At 37.3% G+C, this 23861-nt stretch overlaps 2 protein-coding genes across 4 annotated transcripts; one reads left to right on the forward strand and one right to left on the reverse strand.

Moving 5' to 3' along the window:
* The first annotated feature begins 2981 nt into the window (after positions 1-2981).
* Positions 2982-16265, forward strand: Iswi (Imitation SWI). Of its 2 annotated transcripts, none has more exons than XM_034969375.2 (16): positions 2982-3246; positions 3337-3557; positions 4219-4476; positions 5449-5572; positions 6906-7193; positions 7674-7887; positions 8111-8610; positions 8688-8933; positions 9387-9489; positions 10081-10226; positions 11879-11985; positions 12432-12565; positions 12984-13099; positions 13924-14144; positions 14479-14619; positions 15812-16265. In XM_034969375.2, exons 1-16 carry the CDS (start codon positions 3193-3195, stop codon positions 16011-16013), a joined length of 3075 nt encoding a protein of 1024 aa, XP_034825266.1. In that variant the 5' UTR covers positions 2982-3192; the 3' UTR covers positions 16014-16265. The 2 variants fall into 2 exon arrangements, with proteins under 2 accessions (XP_034825266.1, XP_034825267.1); XM_034969376.2 differs by having other exon boundaries at positions 10081-10220.
* Positions 16257-22409, reverse strand: LOC117982947 (CCR4-NOT transcription complex subunit 7-like). 2 transcript variants are annotated; one of them, XM_034969392.2, is made up of 7 exons: positions 22100-22409; positions 20753-20862; positions 19849-19962; positions 18931-19049; positions 18437-18594; positions 17999-18139; positions 16257-17061 (listed from the first exon to the last, which is right to left on the reverse strand). In XM_034969392.2, the coding sequence occupies exons 1-7, from the start codon at positions 22223-22225 to the stop codon at positions 16942-16944; spliced, it is 888 nt and encodes a 295-aa protein (XP_034825283.1). In that variant the 5' UTR covers positions 22226-22409; the 3' UTR covers positions 16257-16941. The 2 variants fall into 2 exon arrangements, with proteins under 2 accessions (XP_034825283.1, XP_034825282.1); XM_034969391.2 differs by having other exon boundaries at positions 18931-19064.
* Between the last annotated feature and the right edge of the window lie 1452 nt (positions 22410-23861).

Consider the following 23861-nt stretch of genomic DNA (forward strand, 5'->3'; position numbering starts at 1 on the left):
TGTGGTGAAAGAATCGATTTCTCGAAATTCACTTGCCAACCTAGGCTTTGCAGTAATTGTACTGTAATTTTTACATGATCGCGAAGAGCATGTACATTTTGATTTGCTACCAGAAAATCGTCCAGGTAAACTAGAATTCTTATATTCCATCTTTCTCTTAATATTTGAGCCACCCAGTTTGTTAGCATAGAGAAAGTTTTGGGTGCCGTGCTCAGACCGAACGGCAGACAGGACATTTCTAGCAATTCCCCGTCGTATACAAGGCGTAGAAAGCGCCTTTGGGACTTCTTTATTTTCACATGAAAGTAGGCTTGCATTATGTCTACTTTGCATAACCAGTCCTGGGGTTGAAGAAAATCTGGAATGCGGTGCATGTTTATCAAGTGAAATGGTTCTGCCACAACATAGTCGTTTAGTGCTTTGAGATTGAATATCGGTCGGAATGACCCGTCGGGTTTTGGAACCAGAAACAGAGTGGAAAGGAAGCTTGGTGTGTGTGGCGCAAGCTTTAGTACCCGTTGTTTTTTCATTTTGTGTACCACAGCAGACATTTCCTCTGAGACAGGAGTGTGAAATGCCTTTCTGGTTATATTGGGAAACACAAGAGGTGGTTTTTGAAAGAATGGTATTCGATACCCTTGAATTAACTTTTGTATAATTACTGGTGCACCCATTTTCTTCCATTGCGAAAGATAGTGCACTAGACGACCCGCTCGGAACGAGGTCGAGTCAATTTCTCCAATGTCCTCTGGAAGATTTGGACGCAGTCGATCGTCCCTTGTGACTTCCTCTTTCGGGCCGCGAGCCCCGGTTGTGAAAGGACTGTTTATCTTTAGAGTTATTACGATCGAATTCCTTTTTAGAGGATTGACCTTTGTAGAGATAATTGGTGTGCTGATATCCACCCCGCGAGGGTGGATTATATTGATCATGCTGGCAAGTATGCGAGCATTGTACATGCCGAGTAGTTCCACGCGATGGAACGGCAATATTTTTAACGCCTTGCCCCCGCGAGGGGCGGCCGTTTAGTTGATTAGCATTTGACTGGGCAAATGTGTCCTTTTTTGGCCAAAAGGCTTTCTTAACTCCACCAGCCTTGTCCAAGGCTGAAGTAAATTGCTCTGAATTAAATAGATGGGTAGCTGATGGTGGTATTTTATTTAATGAAGTCTTCACCAAAGGGTCACGAGCCTGGCTCGTGATAGTTTCACGGCGCATCTCAATGCTTTCTGCTCGGTGGCCGCACACTAATTGTAAAAGATCCGAAGAAATCTTATGAAACTCACCTTTTTGAAATATCTCTTCAACTTTTTCGGTAAATTGATCAGAATTTATATTAGTATTTTGCTTGGTCCAAGAAAGCAAGCTTCTTATAGCTTCTTGCAAGGCTACTTTTTGTTTTAAGATGCAGTATGTGATAGCTGCATAAGCTTTATCTGCATTTGCCAGATGACGCAAGGTATCATACGTTTTTACCTCTTCGTTTGTTTCTAGGTTGATAAAACCTGGAGTATGATTATAGTTCTTTTGTGTTTCGGCGTATCTAACTTCAGACCAAGACGCGTCGCCTAAACGCTGAACGTCAAGTAACATTTTCAGAAATTTTTCGGATGTCTTCGGAACAGATGGTTCCTTGAGTTTAGTTTCTATATCAAAAGTAAAGTTCGAACACGAATTTTGACATTCCATTTCACCCTGTTGATCGTCAGGTGTGATATGTTCATAAAGTTCACCGCTAACTGGAGAAAAAATTTCATCATGATTAGCTGTTGAAAAAATGTGATTGCGTAGCTCACCGATCTCCTTAAATAGCTTGTCCATGTTATCTGTAATTCGTGATTTTCGCTCGCGCTTGTTTCGTTTACGCTGCCTGCGTGTTCGTTTTTGGCTCGAGGAAGAGCTAGAGCTACTACTGGACGAGCTGGAACTGCTAGAGCGGCTTCGTGTCCGTTTGCGAGCCTGCCCACTCGGACCAGCCACAGCTTCCTTTACATTATCCATTACTGAAATTAACACTATGTTAACAACAGCTAAAAATAGAATCTAAATACCATAATCTTTATTATTAGTAGTCAAAAACTAACTAGCAGCAACTGCAACTGCCGATCAGAGCTACAGGAATTCACACTGTCAAATATTTGATATTTACATTTAAAATTAAGTTGATGTACGATATACAACACACCCACATAAGGGCAAAATTTAAAAGTGAAACGAAAGAAATACCGTTGTATGTTTGCGAACAACTGTTCTTAACACTTCCTAAAACTTTAAGCCTTATTGACTTGACTTATCTGTATCTGTGATTTATCTCTGATAAATGTAATATTTCAACAAAAATACGAATTACAACCATAATGTCGGTATGTAACAAAAATAAAATAAGAGGGTACTTGGTAGGACAGTACACGGCACATGGACGTAATCAGCGTTTCAAACGTTACATCGTGACAAGTAATTACAAAGTAGCGATTACAAGCAGTAAGTCACTACCTACTGGCTAAATTTTTTATAAATATTAAGTAGTGATCCGAACGGATAACCCGTTAAAAATAATGATCACGTACTAATTATATAAATGATAAGTACTTACTGCGAATTATTCACACAAATACACTTTATTACCACACTTTTATAAAATAATTTTGCAATGTTGTGTATTGCTGTTGCAAGCTGTTGTTTCGACGGAAAACAAGACGCCAATGAAGCAATGGCCGCGCTGAGCTATTTACGAAAACTTCGAGCGCGACACCGCCAGGTGGCGCCACAGAACCAGACGTGACGTCAATAAAAGTACGAAAACTGGCATGAAATCGACGGAAACGGAAATGCTACTCTCAATATAAAGCTTCCAGTTACGGTCAAGTTATTTAATGTCGTGTTATTCATCGTTACGTCGTGCTATCGCTATCTCATACGCGGTTACACAGTAATTACCATCTACCTATCATTCTATCTACGGTGCACTCTCTAGACTGGTATGTGGTATTAATCTGTGGCCGTGTGCGTCTTGCTTGTAGGGAAATATTTTGACCCTATTGTTTAGTGATATTATTTTAATTTTTATGTAAAGACGAAGCTTTTAGTGTTTGTGTATCATAAATTGATAAATTAATCTATAATCTATTTTTAATAAAAAATAACTTATGGAAATTGCGGTCGACATTTGTGCGTAATTAATTTTTTGTGACAATGTCGCAAGCCGAAGAGCCAATAATTGATACAGCAGATGTGGGTGAAAATTCTGTAAGTAAGATGGGATTAAGATTATTATTTGAGTTATACACTTAATATTGTAGTTTGGTTTCTTTTTTGATCGACTTTGTTTCATTACAGAATGCCTCATCGAGTGACACACCGTCATCCAGGGGTAAGGAAGGAGACTTCGAAAGTAAGATTGAAACTGATCGCTCAAAAAGATTCGATTTCTTACTGAAACAGACCGAGATATTTTCGCATTTTATGACCAACTCTAATAAGTCGGGAAGTAGTCCACCAAAAGCTAAAGCTGGCAGGCCCAAGAAGATCAAAGAACCTGAAACCCCTAGTGCAGGAGAGTTAGTAGTATTATTATTATTTTAGTATGAAGTAGTGTTTGTATTGATTTCTTTTTCCTGTTCCTATTTTATTGTAGAAAAAAACAGGTTACCAGGCCTTTAAATACAAAGCTGAAGACTGGCTTTTGTATTTTAGGGCCAGGGTTGTCTTCTTCTGACATTTTAATTATGGAAATTATCTTATTTTTATAGTCAAAGTTCAAACACACCTTTTTAAATTTGGAAAACTTTTTTAAAGCTGATAATAACATTTATACTATTAAAAATAACTCATTATAGGCCCTGCAGACCAAGCTAAGCAATATGTAATGCATAAATAATATCCATTATTATTTATGCATTGTTTCACTCACTTTGCATTTCAGTGACAAAACCCAGATATGTAAAGATATTTTGTCTGGACTCGACTCAAAAGCAGAATAGAATGCCTACCCTAAATAAATAATATAGGTATGTAAGGCAAGGCTAGGTTTAGCATGAGCAGTCTAATGGGCCAGTTTTTTTCTCGGATTGTTGATGGCAGCAGTGCATCTGAGACTTCCCATCTTCTAGTTCCCCACAACATGTGTACATACACATTATTTACTTAATAAACACTTTACAAGCTCAAAATGTTTTTTTTTGTACAAAGTAATCAATAGATATCTATCATCTTTAATAGCCATCGCCATCGGAAAACAGAGCAAGAAGAAGATGAGGAACTCCTTGCTGAAACTAACATCAAGCAGAAGGCAATATTCCGCTTTGAGTCGTCCCCACACTACATCAAGAATGGAGAAATGCGGGACTACCAAGTGCGAGGGTTAAATTGGATGATTTCACTTTATGAAAATGGTATTAACGGAATTTTGGCTGATGAGATGGGTTTAGGGAAAACATTGCAGACTATTTCACTTCTGGGGTACATGAAACATTTTAAGTAAGTAGTCATTCTAACTCCAATGCCACATTTCTATGAATGTTATTCTACTTATCCATACATATCCATATTGACAGTTGTGTTCATATTATGATGTAGGAAGTTAATTATGTGGTATGTTGAGTGTTTTTTATTATTCAGATACAAGTTAGCCCTTGACTGCAATCTCATCTGGTGGTAAGTGATGATGCAGTCTAAGATGGTAGCGGGCTAACCTGGAAGGGGTATGGCAGTTTTTATTAAACCCATACCCGTTTTCTACACGGCATCGTACCGGAACGCTAAATCGCTTGGCGGCACGGCTTTGCTGGCCCCCACCAGACAGAAATTTAGAAATTATAAAATTTCAAATCCCCGGGAATTGAACCCCGGACCTCCCACTAATAAGACCACAGCGCTTACCACTGCGCCAGTGAGGTTGTCAACTACCTTTAATGTTTTATGTTAATTTTACTGGCATTTTTTTGGTATGGATTTATTAGAAAACTTCATGATTATACTATTCTTTAGAAGTGGGTAACTTTTTACTATTAAGTTTCTCAACCAAACAATATTGTAACAAATACTTAAGTTGATTAACAGTATCTTTTTTTTTTTTAATTTTTAGGGTTCCATACCTGAAGGGTACCAATGGGACCCTATTATTAGGCCTCAACTGTTTCTCTGTCCATCCGTCTGTCTATCAGTGGCCTATATCTTATAAACCATAATAATTAGAAAGCTGAAATTTCCATAGAGTGTGTATTTCTAATTTCTATAGCCGCCTATAACAAAAATTCAAAATAGTCACTATGAGTATTAAAAAAGTACATTATACCTTGTAGCATAGTATGGAACCTTTTGTGTGCGAGTTTGACACACACTTGGCTAGTTTTTTGAAATATTTGTATAATCCGCAGTACAAAGAGCCATAGAGAAGCAACAATAAATATTTGCATTAAAATGTTTTACCTATAAAATAATATTTTCTAGGAATGTGCCTGGACCTCATATAGTTATTGTGCCAAAATCAACACTTACAAATTGGATGAATGAATTTAAAAAATGGTGTCCCTCTATCAAAGCTGTGTGTCTTATTGGTGACCAAGAAACTAGGGTAAGTCACATTATTAAAATAGTATTAAATTAAATATTATTAAATTATTAAATATTATTAAAATAGTAAGCCTGGCTGTCCAGCGCGGAAATGCAGCCAGTATTCTTGGCACCATTCCACGCGGACATGATTTATACAGTAATTAGATAAGGCTAGCTTTAAGTTTTATTGTAATATTTTCAATTAAAAAAAAAGTCACATTATCAATGAGGAAGATTCAGGGCGAATGTTCCATAAAATTTTCATAGTTGGCGCTGTTTACTGCACCCACTAAGAACGAAAAATAATTTCCGAGCGAAGGTATACGCTATATTTATACGCTATATTTGTACGTAAAACATCCTGCAAAACAACAACGTCAATAAAACATACGGACAGCCAGGCAGCTCTTTCAGCTCTATCCTCTGAGATTGTTAACTCAAGGCTGGTTGAAAACTGCAGAGACACCCTGGCCCAATACCGGGTAGTGCTACGCTAGGTACCAGAGCATGCTGGAATAGTTGGCAACGAAAATGCTGACATTGGGGTTGATTCTCTTGTACACAATCTCTAAGCTAAACTAAATTAACAGGTCTACATCTAGTGTTATCCTTTTCCGCAAGCAACATTATGAAAGGGATAGCACATGTAATTTTAGTTTAGTTTAGAGATTGTGTACAACGGAATTAGCCACATTATAGGTATTATTTTTCGATTTCAGTGGGTGCAGTACATAGCGCCATCTATGAAAATTTTATGGAACGTTCGCCCTGAAACTTCCTCATTGTAGTTAAATTCAAGTTAGGTGTGTGTTGAAGGGGAAACAACTGAAGAGCAAAATGAGCTATCATAACACTTGTCAGGTTACTTGTGATCTACCTACGTTTATATTAAAAAGAGGCTTGTAAGTTTGAATATAGGAGGTAATCTCCGAAACTACTCATCCAACTTCAAAAGTTCTTACATTGATAGATAGATACATTATTTCTGAGTGCTATAGGCCATATTACGCAAAGTCGTGGGTAAAAGCTGGTAATTAATGTATCATCTTCACTTTGTAATAGAAACAAAAACCAAGGTAATAAATTCATATGATAAAGACTAGCCCCTATTTTATTTTCGGAGCAAGATTTGTCTACTTATATGAATACTTGCATGTCTTCTTATTTAAAAGTCCAAAATGTAGGAATCTCTAACATAAAACAAATATAAACTAAATTGACAGGTTGACATGTAGTGCTTATCCTTTTCAGCCAGAGCATTATGAAAAAGATACCAGTATATTTAGACTATTTTAATTTAGTTTAGAGATTTTCAATAGATTGTGTATTTCCAATTTTCTCTTTTTTTTTAGAATATATTTATTAGAGAAACACTGATGCCTGGTAACTGGGATGTGTGTATAACATCATACGAAATGATTATAAGAGAGAAGTCAGTGTTTAAAAAGTTCAACTGGCGCTACATGGTGATAGACGAAGCTCACCGCATCAAGAATGAAAAGTCTAAGCTCTCGGAACTTCTTCGTGAGTTCAAGAGCATGAATAGACTTCTGTTGACTGGTACTCCATTACAGAACAATCTTCATGAGCTATGGGCTTTACTCAACTTCCTCTTGCCTGATGTATTTAATAGTTCTGATGTAAGTATTTGATAAACTTTAATTCTCTTATTGACATGAGATCTGAGGGGCTTTTCTAAAAATATTTTTATTAGGGTAATTACGAGTAGGGTATGACCAGCATGGTATACTATGGCCAAAACTTTTCTCACTCTGAGAGAACACCCGTGCTCTGTAGTAAGCTGCCGATGGGTTGATTATAATCATGAGTAGCTATAGGCATAAAGTACAAACAATATGGTACAATTACATTTTTTTGATTTTTAGCCGCATTCAGGTACTTTGCACTGGTAGTTGGTTTCACCTAAATTCAGATAAGTTATAGAACTTGTCCATAGATCACCATACTCAACAATGTCCATAAATAAACTAAGTTGCTATCTCAAAATCCCTAACTAATTATATCAATATAAGTTAAAAATGAAAGGATTAAAAATTATCTTAGTTTATTTTAAATTTGGAAATTAATCGAGTTTTCCAGTTATTATTTTTCATTTACAGGATTTTGACGCCTGGTTTAATACAAATGCTGCTTTAGGCGACAATCAGTTGGTGTCAAGGTTGCATGCAGTTTTGAGACCATTTTTATTGCGACGTCTCAAAGCTGAAGTAGAAAAGAAACTGAAACCCAAAAAGGAACTTAAAGTGTATGTGGGCTTGAGTAAAATGCAAAGAGAATGGTACACAAAGGTTCTGATGAAGGATATTGATGTAGGTAAGTTATGTATGAACTCAAGTTTTGCAACTCTGTGTGTAATAGCTAAACTAAACAGATTAAATTGAAATTAATCTTCAACAGGAAACCTATTTTACTCTTTTAATTTAAATATCGCCCAAAACAGACCAGAGATTACTATACTATTATTGTGGGAAGCCAAGGAGTTCCAGCAGGGTGTTTAAAATCCTCATGGGCATCATCTAGTAATTGGCTTTTGCAGTAAACGGTGCGGGTAAAGTGGAGAAGATGCGGCTGCAGAACATCCTCATGCAGCTGCGCAAGTGCTGCAACCACCCGTACCTGTTCGACGGCGCCGAGCCGGGTCCGCCCTACACCACGGACGAGCACCTCGTGTACAACTGCGGCAAGCTGGCCATCCTCGACAAGCTGCTGCCCAAGCTGCAGCAGCAGGACTCGCGCGTGCTCATATTCTCGCAGATGACGCGCATGCTGGACATCCTCGAGGACTACTGCCACTGGCGCCAGTACAAGTACTGCCGCCTCGACGGTCAGACGCCGCACGAGGACCGCAACCGCCAGATCGAGGAGTACAACGCGCCGGGCAGCGAGAAGTTCGTGTTCATGTTGTCCACGCGCGCGGGCGGGCTCGGCATCAACCTCACGTCCGCCGACGTCGTCATCATCTACGACTCCGACTGGAACCCGCAGATGGACCTGCAGGCCATGGACCGCGCTCATCGCATCGGACAGATGAAGCAGGTATGCTGTACATCTTCATAGCACAAATTTAAAAAATCTTATTTTATCTATATATAGAAAATAAATTCCGTTTAAAGGTGCGCGTATTCCGTCTCATCACCGAGAACACAGTAGAGGAGAAGATTGTGGAGCGAGCAGAAGTGAAGCTTCGCCTGGACAAGTTGGTGATCCAGTCGGGCCGCCTGGTGGACATCAAGAACCAGCTCAACAAGGACGAAATGCTCAACATGATCCGCCACGGCGCCAATCACGTCTTCTCTTCCAAGGACTCGGAGATCACTGAAGAAGATATCGACTCGATTCTGGCCAAAGGAGAATCCAAGGTTTACAATTTTCTCAGTTTTTTTGTGTTAAGTATGTATGACTTCTGTGCAAGTTCTTAAGCCGGAAGCAAGCTTGTGTCGTGACGCGTTAGAAGTATGTCGGCTTAGTACATTTTAGTATTGTTCGAGAGAGACACGACACGCCACTCCACTCTAATGGGTCTCTAACCATGCTAAATGTATGATACCGATATGCTTAGGTTGTTTTGTGGCTTTTGAAAGAATAAACATGGATGAAGACTTGATTTCATTAATGGAAACTTTGTATTTCAAATGTTGTAAGTGCAAATTGGCAGACCACAACTTTGAGAACATTATAGCATAACTCTCAGGCATGCAGGTTTCCTTACGATGTTTTTCTTTGCCCTAAAAGCAGTGATACTCAATTGCTTGAATCGCACATAACTCCGAAAAGTTAGAAGTTTGTATCACTTCAATTTGGTTTGCTTTCAGACTGAAGAGCTAAAGCAAAAGTTAGAGAGTCTCGGCGAGTCGTCGTTGAGAGCGTTCTCCATGGACACTCCGGGCGCGACCGATTCCGTGTATCAATTTGAAGGTTTGCACTAGCCGATTTCCGCGACTTCGTCCGCTCGGATTTGGATTTTTAAGGATCCAATTGGAATTTCTTTAAAAACAGTGTGGATCTACGTCAGAACCTACATACAAAATTTCAAGTTTCTGGACCCGTCGGTTAAGGCTGTGCATTGTGTGTCACTCGGTGACGGCCTTCTACATATAATTCTGGTTGACTTGTTTTGAAGTCGGTGCGAGTGTAGAATTCAAAAATCCTGAAATATGTATTTCTTTATTTTTAACTAAAAGCCCAAATACCAATTTTCATGGATATAACATGAAAAACTTTCATGCAAACTTTCTTCACCCTTAAGGGTGGAATTTCCAAAAACATTTTTAGCGAGTGTCTACAATATGATAAAAGGAACCTGATTATCAAAATTTCAAGTTTCCGACTCCGCGGTGTTGATAAAACAGTCAGTCAGGCAGGATAAGTAGTCTTATATGTATAGACGATTAGTCTGGGTCACAATCCGCCAGTGATGAGAAAGAGGATGTAGAGAGACGGTCGTATGTTAGTACACCTTCAATACGGCCGGTCGTGATAGTACCATGGCTTATTTTCATGATACAGGGGAGGATTACAGAGAAAAACAGAAAATAGTACCGATCGGTAACTGGATCGAGCCTCCCAAGCGCGAGCGCAAAGCGAACTACGCCGTGGACGCGTACTTTCGCGAGGCGCTGCGCGTGTCCGAGCCCAAGGCGCCCAAGGTACAGGTAAATAAGTATAAAGAGCTAAATATGCGCTGAGGCTTGCGGGGGCGGTTGTCTTAGCACTTGTCACGTGCGGACTGTAGGAAGGAGCTAGACAGTTGACACTAAAAATTGCAACTATGTTCTTCACGGCCATTCCGTGTCTTAGGTTAAAATCTATAGAGCGCACTTTGATTTTGTTCTGACTTAAGACAGTTAAAATGAAGCAGGTTTATATCGTTGCATAAATCTTTCGCGTTTTAACTCCCTGAGCAAATACTGGCTAAGAGCTGGCGCGCACCACGGTAAATTTCCGTACATTTTTTCCCGCATAATCTGTGAATAGAATAGAACTACATAGAAGCGCGCGCACTGCGGAATTAATTCTGCACCGGATTTTCATACATTTAAATTCAAATTTACGGATTTTAAAACGCACCGTAATTCGCCGCACTATGATAATAAATAATAATAATAATAATGATGCGCGCTAATTCTTAAAATGTCTATGTAACTTACCCACTATACTATATCATATCTCTACCATAGATCATAGATGATTCGAAATACCCTTCCTACCGAAAAGAACCAGCAAGAAACTCATTAGATCGTAATCTCAGAAGGTGTAATATGCTATTTTCAGGAATTTTTTAACTTGTGTAAATATTTGTGTAGAATTATTAATCAACCTCCTAATTGGTACTGGCTAACTTCAGCAATCATCCGAGATGACATCATAAGCACTGAATCTCGGGATTTCGTTAGTGTGAGACTTAACGACATTTTTCCATAAAGATACGGAATTGGCCTAAGGGCATGCGGGCGTTACATGCTCACCTTTTTGATTTGAACACGTTTGTACAGTACGCGACAGGTCGAGATGACAATTGGGGAAAGAACGCCTCGCACACCCCCCGCGCTAGTCCGGTGCGGGCGCGGGTGACGTGCGGGTGTACAGTGCATCCCCCCGCCTGATACCCCGCTTGCCATCTCAACCTGTCGCGGACTATAGATGTGCCTACACTTGTCTAGCCTTTTCAAACAAGTCTGTTAACACACTATGTAATGTATATTGTTGGTTAGCTCTTTATGCCCCACATTCATGTACATAAATATCTATGTATTTTTATACTGTTTTAACTGTTAATAATGTGAAGTAAATTATTATATTACGTAATTATTTATTATGTGGAGTGTAAATTATATTCGGACTATTTTATCTCATTAAATTATAAAAATATGTAAAATATCACGGTTGTTTTTTCATATTATTTCACATTATAAAATATTTTATACTTACATTGTACATAGAACCGTTTGCTTGTGAAGCACGCATAAATTTTGAGAACGCCATTTTAGCTCTATGTGTCAACTGTCATGTCAAAATAAATAAAGACTAAACCGTACTATTGACATGACAGTTGACATATAGAGCTAAAATGGCGAGTGAGGTCTCAAAATATATGCACCATATTATATACAAGTGGTTTGCTTATAATATTTTTATTGTATCTTAAAATTGCATTCAATTCCTCATAATATCATAATATAGATTTCATTGTGTTACTATTGTACCTGTAGTATTTTACCTCTATTGTAATTAGTCTGCTTTCTGCTTTTTAACTTTTTTTTAAAACTTATCATTCTCGTTTACATTAGTACACTTTGTGACGCAGGCCCCGAGACCGCCGAAGCAGCCCATTGTTCAAGACTTTCAGTTCTTCCCTCCGCGGCTTTTTGAGCTGTTGGATCAAGAAATATATCACTACAGAAAAACACTTAGGTAACAACAGCTTGATTCTTACTTGATACGCTGAATTGGAGTTGTTATTAAAAAGATGTTTAAAGTAAGAAAAACTTATTTAAAGTTAATGCTTTTTTATATACCTCCTGTCATTCTCCATCATTAGAGACGCTCAATGGAGCCATAATCATTTGTTGTCATCCAAAATACAACTGTCAGTCAATAACTATTTTTTTTAAATCTAATTTATTTAAAGGGGTTTGCTCACAAAGTGACCCCTGGGGATCCCAGGGGGGGGGGGGGGGGGGGGTGGTGGTTTATGTCACCCCTGAAGAGTACAAACCGCATACATAAAAGTCTTACTTTTTACGTCTAAGCCCTTTATTATTACGTTCTCTTAAGTTATTTTTCAGTAGGGCGCGACGAATTTTGCACAGATTGCGTTGGGCAAACTTTTCTGTATTGGATTATGTTGTGTATTTTAGTTACAAAGTACCACGAAATCCTGAATTGGGTCCGGATTCCGCAAAAATTCAAAGGGAGGAGCAACGCAAGATAGACGACGCTGAAGCTTTAACTGAAGAGGAAATTCAAGAAAAAGAACAACTTTTAACACAAGGTAGGGATTCTCTAAAAGCATCTCAGTTTTGAAATCTATACTCTCGTAAGCAAAGGTATATAAAATATAAAATATTAACTGATGGCCAAATTTTGATAAGTAACCAGGTATATAGACACTGATTAAAAAATCAGGAACAAACTACGATAATATTTTATCAATGTGGTACTTAACTGTAATAATTCGTTAATGTAGTGCGACATGCCTATAAGAATAGTATAGTAACCGGCAAGAAATATTGCACATCGACCTTTAGAATGAGATTTCGGATTGTGACGTTTTGTCGGTCTCAAGACAGAGACAACGCTCTACAAAACCTCTTCTCTTCATAAAGGACGATGTACAATATTTTCTGCCGCGTACTATACCTACTGTAACACTAAGGTTTCTTTAATGCTTCACTCTGTGCTGTTTTTAGGGTTTACAAATTGGACTAAACGCGATTTCAATCAGTTTATCAAAGCAAATGAGAAATATGGCAGAGATGATATCGAAAACATTGCTAAAGATGTGGAAGGCAAGACTCCTGAGGAAGTAAGTTATAAGTTTTTAAAACTACAAAGACTTGACAGACATTTAATAGTTAAATGTGAAGTGTAAGAATGAATGAATGAAGTAGAAGATTTATTGCTAATGGACAAATTTTTATCAACTCACAGCAAAAATCAAAAATATTTATTTCAGTAAAACTATATTTCACTCATAATGCGTAGAAATTGGGGCCCTCTCAGTAAGTAACTAGTATTGCTACTAGTACTTGTGGCAGGCGACCCCATTATTGACAGCAAATTATCTGCTTTTGTGCCCTAGGCACTACATGCAATCTAAATCCGAGAAAAATTCAGATCTAGAAAAGTCGGATGGATCCCGATATACGTTTTAAACTGGGTCCGTTCCGACGGATGTTGCTTGCCTAGTCAGATTCGGCAAGTATTATTCGGATATATAAGTAGGTAATAATAGTGTACACTGCTCCGAATTGTAGATATTGAGGCAAATTCTGTTGAACACAATTTCTAAACTAAATTAAAGTGACAATTCTAAATGTATTGATACCCTTTTGTAATGCTAACGGCGAGAAAAGATAGCATTAGATTTAGATCTGTAATAGTTTATAGATTGTGTATAATAGAATTAGCCAATTTCTCGGCTTCGTAAAACGAAATTCGGATGTAGTGCGCAATCCCTCAAAGAAATAGTACTACGGCTACTTCCTAGAATCCTTAATTTTGGATTGGATGCAGTGCGGAAAGAGCTTTACTTGCCTAACTGAAAGTTATATATTCTGTGCAGAAAGGTAGATTTTTCTACTATTTTAAGACCATTCGTAGCTGAGCTGAGCCCAATTCATTTTTTAGGTTATGGAATACTCAGCTGTTTTTTGGGAAAGGTGTCACGAGCTTCAGGACGTAGACAGAATTATGGGTCAGATCGAGAGAGGAGAAGCGAAGATACAAAGGAGAGCGTCGATTAAGAAAGCGCTGGACGCTAAAATGGCCCGATACAGGGCACCATTCCATCAGCTCAGAATCTCGTATGGCACCAATAAAGGAAAGAATTATGTTGAAGAAGAAGATAGGTAATCATATTATATTTTCATTCAACAAAAAACGAAAAATGCTAAAATTAAAATCGTGGCGTTTTGCAATGTAAAAAATTACTCAGGCAAAATACCAAACAAGCATTACGCAAAAAAATGCCTAAATTGAAACAAAATTTTGTGATTTAAGCAAGGTATTTTAAACGCCTCAAAATGTTTTTAAATTATTATATCTTTAAAAAAAGAGATCGTTATTACGTTTTATGGTTTAATTCCGTTTTTTAAATATTTTTTTTACTATCATAGCGATTTGGCATCTCACGTATAAGTAGCAATTCTGTACCTATAGTTAGATTTGTGAATGAATGTTCAGGTTCCTGGTGTGCATGCTGCACAAGCTGGGCTTCGACAAGGAGAACGTGTACGAGGAGCTGCGCGCGGCCGTGCACGCCGCGCCGCAGTTCCGCTTCGACTGGTTCCTCAAGTCGCGCACGGCCGTCGAGCTGCAGCGCAGGTGACTCTCCTCGCCGCTCCTGGGCCCTGGAGGGCACCCGAGACGGTCAAGCAGCTTGACGTCAAGCTCGTACAGAACGCGCCAGAAAATAATGTACATCGACCATCGTTTTGTCGGTCTTAACGCCTGAGGCAATGCTAAACAATACCGCTATCTCTTTCTAAAGGTTGATGTACATTATTTTTTTGCAGCTTACTGTAGGTTTGTTTGCTTGACGGTCGCATCAAGCAGCTTAAGGCGTCCGTCAAGCAACTTGGTCAAGCAAACGCTACTGTTCTCATATCTCGAACACTGTCCGAACATCGCGTCAAGCAAATATATAAAATCGCATCAAGCATGGAAATGATTGACTCAAGCATCAAGCAAACATTGTTAACGGTCAAATTGCTTGGCTCAAGCAAAAATCTATCTGCTTGACCATCTCCGAAGCCCATTGTACCCCACGCGTAGATTAGATTTTACATCTCATCATTGTTGATAGAATCCGTGAGTGATACAATAACATCAGTGTAAAATGGGCCTAAAGTTTCTTGATTTAAAGTCAAAATTTTAGTTGCACCCATTTGAATTTCGTAACGTTACCGCTTGGAGCACGGTTGTAGATGTATGGACAATAAAATTGAAACAGACACTTTAATACAAGACAGTTAAGATCTATTTTATTTTAACCTGAGTATTTAAATGCTCATATTCTATCAATGTTGGCGAGATGTTTAATCTTAAACTAAAGGCGGCTACAGACGCGCAACTGGCACTTTTGACTGTTCAGTTAAATTGTTATGTGTGTAGAGTAGACTAAACTAAAAACTGAACAGTGTGGTTCAGGTCATAGACCGTAATATCACATGTAACACAAGCCCGGCACAAATCTGCTTTATATCATGCGCAATCATACGGCTAATGTTCATATTTGATTCTTTGAACATGCTATAAAAGCCGCGATGTGAGGAGTTCCAATACAGTTCCCTGTATATTGTTACAAATACTACAGGCTATCAGTAATTCTCTGCCATTGGGCTTTATCTTGTCTGTGCTGGCCTGAAATCGGTTTGAAAGATTCTTTTAATCTAAAAAATTGCTCTCGATTATTTTATAGGTCCATTCGTTCAGAATTAACAGTTGGAAAGCGATGCTATTAATTATTATTTTAGAAGAGGGATTTGACTTTTCTCAAAAATAATTTTTCCCACAGATGTAACACTCTAATTACGTTAATTGAAAGAGAAAATCAAGAGTTAGAAGAAAAAGAAAGAGCAGAAAAGAAAAAGAAAAGTGGAAACGCCAATCAGAACACTCCCGGTGGCAATGCGACGGGTAAAGGCGCGAACGCCGGAAAACGCAAGGCCGACAGTACCCCTGACACCACCCAAAAGAATAAGAAAAAGAAAAAATGAAATCCGGTTCCTTGTCTCTACCCCTCCAGAATCACTCGATCGGCCGTGGTACCAAAGTAACATCAATAGAGTTGATACTGAAAATATTTGTCCACTGGAAGACCTGTCTTCTGAAAGATCGACTTGTACCTCAAGTATTACTCATAATTTAATAACTAGTTGACATTCCCTTTTTACGATATTTCATAACTAAATGATATGGATATGTGTTGTTTGATTGTGGAACAGTAATAAAAGTCGAGATAATTTTAACGTTATTTTATTTATTGCACATTTATTTAATATTTTACACCTATAGGTAGACGTACGCCACGCCATGTTGTAGTTTTTTTTTTATCAACAACAAAATATTTTATACTACCGAACCGAGCTGTGGTGCCGCGACAGAGTCGAGCGGCAGATTATTGTAGGTATAGTCCGTACAAAATGACTCCTCACGCTCCATGTTAACGCGCTAAAATAACTATGGGTCAACTGTCATGTCAAAAGTAGGTTCATTTTTAGAATAAGGAGTCTAAAATCGTACTTTTGACATGAAATTTGACACTAAGTTAAAAAGGCGCGTGAGAAGCCATTTTTTAGGCGTATGCAAATGTAGGGATAATCATTCGAGTGCAGCGACTCTGACGTCGACGTCAGTGTCCCTACATTTGCATAGTACATTAATCTGACGCGGCCCCATTGACGCCACAGACGCTTGTCTCGAAAATTCACCTTAAGTAGGAACTACCACATAATTTGAAAATTCAATTGTTCAATACATAATTGTATGTATTGTATCAAATAATTTCTCATGTCAAATAAACAACTTCCCTGGACGCTCAGGTACTTAAAATCACAGTATTCGTGTCCATTAACAAAATAGAACACTCGGTGGCGCCGTTGTACTATGGATAATATTATGGATTTCAATATCTTAATTTTATAATTAAGGGGAATTTCCATTTTCAATACATTCTTGAGTATTATTATTTGAATTTGGGGAACATGGTGTTCCTAATCCATAGAGATGTCCACTGGTGCTCTCAATGTTACCATCAAAGAAAATCTGCAAATACAAACAACTAAGTGAACTGAAGTATTAAAAGCCAGGAGTCTCAATAGTCTAAGATTACGGTGTAAATCGAAGTTTAGAATATTATCAGCACAAGGTTGAACTATTGTTGTAACCTACCACCAGCATTGTCATGTTCAAATATGCCTAACAGCCTGCGCAGACGAGAGTCAAAAAAAGATTCCGACGAATTGAGAACCTCCTCCTTTTTTTGAAGTCGGTTAAAAATGGGTCACACAGTAAAACATGGTAGAAAAATGTGAGGGACTTGTCCTCTACGGAACACAGTCCCAAATCTGCGTAGGCCCTAAAAGTTATTAGTTTTTGGCCTTTTTTATTATGCCTTCGTATTTAGGGTTTCGTATTAAAACAAATAACCCTTAAATATATTAAAGGAAAAGGTACGTGTCTTTGGCGAAGTAAATTGTGAGTAGTGAGTATTTGTAGTGCCACACAGGGCACTACAAAAAGCCAATAAACAACAACAACAAAAGGAAAAGGTGACTGACTGACTGATCTATCAACGCACAGCTCAAACTACTGGTCGGATCGGGCTGAAATTTGGCATGCAGATAGCTATTATGACGTAGGCATCCGCTAAAAAAGGATTTTGAAAATTCAACCCCTAAGGGGGTGAAATAGGGGTTTGAAATTTGTGTAGTTCACGCGGACGAAGTCGCGAGCATAAGCTAGTCTGAATATATTAAAGGAATAGGTAACAGACTGACCGACTGATCTATCAACGTACAGCTCAATCTACTGGACGAATCGGGCGGAAATTTGGCATGCAGATAGCTATTATAACAGATGTGCGCTAAGAAAGGATTGTTGAAAATTCAACCCAAATAAGTAAAATTGGGGTTTGAAATTTGTGTAGTCCACGCGGACGAAGTCGCGGGCATAAACTAATATAACATAATTATGTACTTACTTCTTTGATTTTAAAGAATGCCATACCAGTCAGATGTGAATCAGAACCGGCCTGGTGTTGTGGGCCGACCCTTCTTATTTCCAGCTGATCTGCCACTTCCTGAAGTCCACCTTTTAGATTTTTGCACAACTTCATCAAATACTGTTGGGATAGAATTCAAATGTAAGTATTTTTCAATAATTACTACCCATATTATAAATGCGTATTGTGTTGTTGGTTTATTGGCTTTTTTGTCAATCACGACGCAACAGAGTAACAAATCGACGTGATTTTTTGCATGGTTGTTGTTGACGACCTGCAGAGTGATATAGGCTACTTTTTACCCTGGAAAATAAGAGTTCCCATGGTATTTTAAAAAAACTAAATTTACGCGAACGAAGTGGCGGGCATAAGCTAGTGATAATAAGTATATCACATCCATAGCAAAGTTTTACTCACTTTGACATCATATACAGTTGGGAAATACAGCCTCAAGCTTTCAAAGAAATCATTTTCATCCTGTGGTAAGTTCTGATCAGTAAGCAGTTTGAGTAAATAACCAAAGTCGTAACCAGAGTGGAAACTCAACCATTTGATGTTGTCCATTAGCACAATGCCTACAATAAGGATTACAATAAGTTCACTATACTATACATATAATAAGGTATAGTTTTATAACTGTGACTACGACTGCATTTCCAAGATCTTTATCATTGAACTAATCCAGTTTTGTTTGAAAACACACTTTTTGAGGGTATTTTTACCACAATTGAAGCACATTTTGCTTCTTAACACTTTTTATAGAATAATAACACTGGATCAAGATAGTGACTTTGATTAGTATCAAAGATTTAAAAAAAATGTGAATTAAATCAGGACTTGTTGTGTTTTTTCGCCAGCTCCTCATATTTGATTTCATAGTTAGTTTTATTAATTTTTTGACATAGTATTACCTGAAGACATCAATAGCTCTGCAAATTCAATGGGCTCTATACCATGTTCCTCATGCCGTCTGAATTGCAGACCTGAATTTTGGAGCAAGTCAATGGAATCTTGGGCATACATGTCCTCCCTGTCAATAATTGATCTTAAAAAACATATTGATTTCTATAAAAGAGATTTGAACAAATCACTAAACTAACATTCCATGAGCCTAAGGATATGGATTTATTCTTAGTGTAAAATATATTACATTTATTTATTTATTTTATTTTATTGGCACACCAACCACTATCCCTCTTAGTTCAAGAATCTTATGCTTGGATTGCCTGACAGAGATTGATTTTTCTGTTTGCAATAATTATTATGCTAATTTAACATCTAATATTTTTTTTTATATCACACAAACCATTTTTCACTTTTCTTAAATAAATTGTTGTGAGGAAACATGCATGCCTGAGAGTTTACCATAATGTTCTCACTTCTCAAAGGTGTCTGTCTGCACTTGGCCAGCACGGTAGACTATGGGCAATCTCTTCTCATTCATAAAGGAGATCCATGCTTAGTAGTGAACCGGTGAAAGGTTGAACAAATAGAAGTTACTGGAAAATACTCAACTACATACACACTTACAATATTATAGTTTTTTTTAATATACATACATTGAAACTGGTGATACTTATTCAATAGAAAATCCATACTAATATAATAAATGTGAAACCTTCATGGCCCATCTGGTTAACCGATTTTAATGAAATTTGATTTGATACAAAGATAGCTTGCATCCCAGGAAGTACATAGACTACTTTTTGTCCCAGAAAATCAAGAGTTCCCATAGGATTTAAAAAAAACTAAAACTTACACGGATGAAGTCGCGCGTATCATCTAGTATCCATATACTTAGGCTCTACATCATGTTAATTAATACTTACTGTAGATTAAATTTAAAGTTAAACTGCCAAGTAGTGCAGCCTGGTGGAGTTTTTCCATTTTCATCCATAAATGTAAGGCCTAATTGTATTATCCTTAGTAGATCAACATTACATCTGTCAAAAAACTATCATTGTGGCTAATTCCTTTGTACACAATCTCTAAACTAAACTAAAATGACACGTCTAAATCGATTGCTATCTCTGTCATAATATTGCTTGCGGAAAAGGATAGCAGTAGATTTAGACCTGTTAATTTAGTTTAGTTTAGAGATTGTGTACAAGAGAATCGGCCCCAATTTAGCACTAGGCAAAAAGGAACTCTGTGTAGGAGCTGAGCCTTTGTTTCGGTATTAAAACATTGATTTACCCTACAAGGAATTCAATGTTTCATACAAAATCATAGCCACAGTCTCAATACAGCATTCCTCTATGACTTAACTAGCACTTTACACTAGAATAACTAGACAGGAAAAAATTGTTAAGTAAATTACTAAATTATAAAACTTAAAAATGAAATTAAGGAAGATTAAATATACAAGATTCTTTAAAAAAACACTTTGTAAATAAATATTTTTAAGGTAGGTACAACTTTTGAAATCTGAGGGTTTTATTTTATTCAATGACAAGGTAGCCCTTGAGTGATCATCACACCTAGTGGTATGTGATAATGCACTTTACATAAGGTGTAATAAGTTATCTTTTCACCCTGACCCGATCTTGATAAAATTGTTACAGATAACTTGCATGCTGAAGATGGACATGGGCTATTTTTTATCCCAGAAAATAACTTTGTCCCATGGGCAAACACAGAATGTTAAAAATCAACTTATTTGTGGACTAAGTTGCAGTCATCAGCTAGTATTAAATAAGTGATTAAGTTAAGATTTGAGCTGCATTCTGGTACCTCAAAAGTTGGTACTGGTAATCAGCAGTAGATTTAAACTCTCCTATTGGCCGGGCTACTACACCTGGAAACTCAGTATCCATCGCAACCCATTGATATTTCTGAACTACCTGAATGCAGAAAATACAGTTACTAAATTATTCATACTTATATTAAAACTGTAACTGGACAATATATTGTGACAAAATAATATCGAAATATATAAAAGGAAAAGGTAACTGACTGACCGGATCATGCTGAAATTTTGTTGGTGCATACTTTGTTCTAAAACTACTGATCAGATTTGAATGCAACTTGGCATACTTATAGCTAATACTCTGGGTCTATATTAGTATAGTATTTATCCCAAAAAACAATATGGTTAGTTGAGGATAGGGCATGATAATATTTGTCAATGTTACTCCACAGCTCTATATGTGAAATCTTAACTGATTTTGACAATTCTTCTTTAAAAGTGCTATCAAGTCAGTCTAATGTAAGTTAGGCCAGACCTGATCTATAGTTTTGAAGCTGGAGACAGAATCCTAATCTGTAATAGCAAATCAATGGTGATCAGCACATCAGCCAGATTAGTACAGTTTTGACACATTTTTATTCCTTCTCTTACCAGGTTTGTTCTTTGATGAAAAAAAAGTATGGTCTCACCTTTTCTCAGTGAAATTAAATAAGGGTTTCATTATCATCAGAACCTTATTATAAATGCGAAAGTGTGTTTGTTTGTTGGTTTGTCCTTTAATCACGTCGCAACAGAGCAATTCATTGACGTGATTTTTTGCATGGGTATAGTCAAAGACCTATGACATAGGATACTGTTTATCCCGGAAAACCAAAGCGGGCGTCAGCTGGTTCAGAATATTTCACTAGGAAGGTTTGTATGTATTGTGAATTGTAAACACATAATTATGAAATTGGTAATCCTAACCTACTCTCTACTCTATTACTCTCTACTAGTATTAGTGCAATATATTAATTAGTAGCTGATACCCGCGACTTCGTAAAAATCCCGTGGGAACTCTTTGATTTCCCGGGATTTATCTCGGGAAGATTCAATCAATTATTAGTAGCCTATGTCACTCTCCAGGTCTTTAACTATACCCATGCAAAAAATCACGTCGATCCGTTGCGACTTGATTGAAGGACAAACCAATAAACAAACCACATTTTCGCATTTATAATAAGTGTAATGATTGCGTGTTTTCAGTTTGAGCTGTTGTATACGAGGGGTGTTCTATACCAATTAACTACACAAAGCGGTTGATTGTAGTAAAGCAATATAAAATAAAATACTCTAACCTCTAACAAGATTCAAACAATTTTAGATTCAAATAAATAAAAGTACTTATGTACCTGTCTTATTATATGAAATTCCTCATGTAGGTTGTGATTCCACACATTTTTAATAACATTGTCTTCTTTATTAAATTTTAACGAAGTAATTAAATCGAAATTAACCGCCGGCATCTGAAATGTCATTTTTATTTACTTTTACCTTGGCACTTATTTATTTGTTACTGTTAGTAGACACTTTAGGTCTTATTTTAATAAATATTTTGCTAAGTAATTTATTTTTGAGCGTTGTTTTATGTTTATTATTGTGATTATTATCGAAAATAGTTTTTGCACTCTTGATGTTTTCCTTTCCGCCCGCCACTTTCCGCCACCGAACAGAAATAAAAGATAGTAGGTAGATAATCTATGAATAAAAGCTTCCGCATAGACCCAAAGAGCATAGACCAGTAATCACAGAACATTACTCCTAAATGACCAAAGAGCTCTGGTAGGAGCACAGAGTACATTATATATACTGGTTGAGTAAGTGTTCTGTGCCAAAGATTATATAATCACTACGCATAGAGCAATAGTAGATAACTCAGATTAAGAATCAAGTAGATTTGGCATTAAAATAGTAATACCTTGTTAGAGAAAGCTAGGTGTATAGAAAAGCTCTGAAGTGTGATAGAGATATAAACACTTTTTTGTGTTCACAAATTAAATTAAAATTAAATTAAATATTGGAGGTGGGTGCCTACCAAGTAAAGACTTTTTGAACTCCTCAGCCCGAGCTCCGTTGGCAAGAGAGTGTGAATTCCAAAATATTTTATCAACCTCTTTTCCACACGGATATCTGTGCTGATGACACAGTGGTGTTCCCATTGATGTTGGAAGAGGGAGCTCTAGGTGTTCCCAATGAGACCCAGCTGGTCAATTCCGTAAAACCTGCATCAATCATTATTACAATCGCAATTGTTGTGATTGGCTGAATTTATGGGTACAATTTGCCTGAAATAAATAACATTATTATTATTATGGTACCTATTCTTGTTGCAACAATGAACTGTGGCCAATAGTCAGTGAGCGTCAACCAATCAGAGGTGATTGGGATCGTGATATTGTAGTTGTCATTCTACCGCAATCGCGCAGCAATCCACACCCACACGTAGACTTTCGTTATCTAAAGTCTGGCATGATCTTTGTCACTTGTAAGATTTTAAAGCAAATTCGAATGTGTCAGCTGAACCAATGGCTAACCCCAAAGTTTTTGTGTAGTAGGTACGTTCCTTCGGGATGTCGACATTGGGACATCTGACCTTCAACTCTCTAGGGCCTCTGTGGCATAGGCCAATGATACTGAATTTGATTTGAGAGCTAAGCTCTCTTATACTATGCACAGAGGACAGAAAAGCCGGAAGAGCTACACTGGAATGTTCCTCACGCCGATGTGATCGGTAAAGTAGCTTGGTTCCAGGAGTGCTCATCAAAACGCAAAGATTAAATTTAAAATTTGTCTAGTATAGTGTTTGTATAGTATTTATAATTAAAATTTGTCCTAGTGTAGGTACCTACTTTTAAAAATCTTAAAATTGATATTTATAAAAATTGATTCATTACATCATTGATCATTTAAATATTATATAAAATAATTGCGAAATCAAATATGTTGCATAAATTATTATTTACTATATCCATGGTGCGAGTCACTCCTACCGACGCGCGAGGTCACGTTGATAAAATAATATCTTTGGTCACATTATACAAGGAATTTTTCCCATAAATAAAAAAATCATTTTTGATACCAATAATTAAATTAAGGGGGGAAAAGAATAATCAG

Source organism: Maniola hyperantus, chromosome 6 (assembly GCF_902806685.2).
Source record: "Maniola hyperantus chromosome 6, iAphHyp1.2, whole genome shotgun sequence".
Lineage (NCBI taxonomy): Eukaryota > Metazoa > Arthropoda > Insecta > Lepidoptera > Nymphalidae > Maniola > Maniola hyperantus.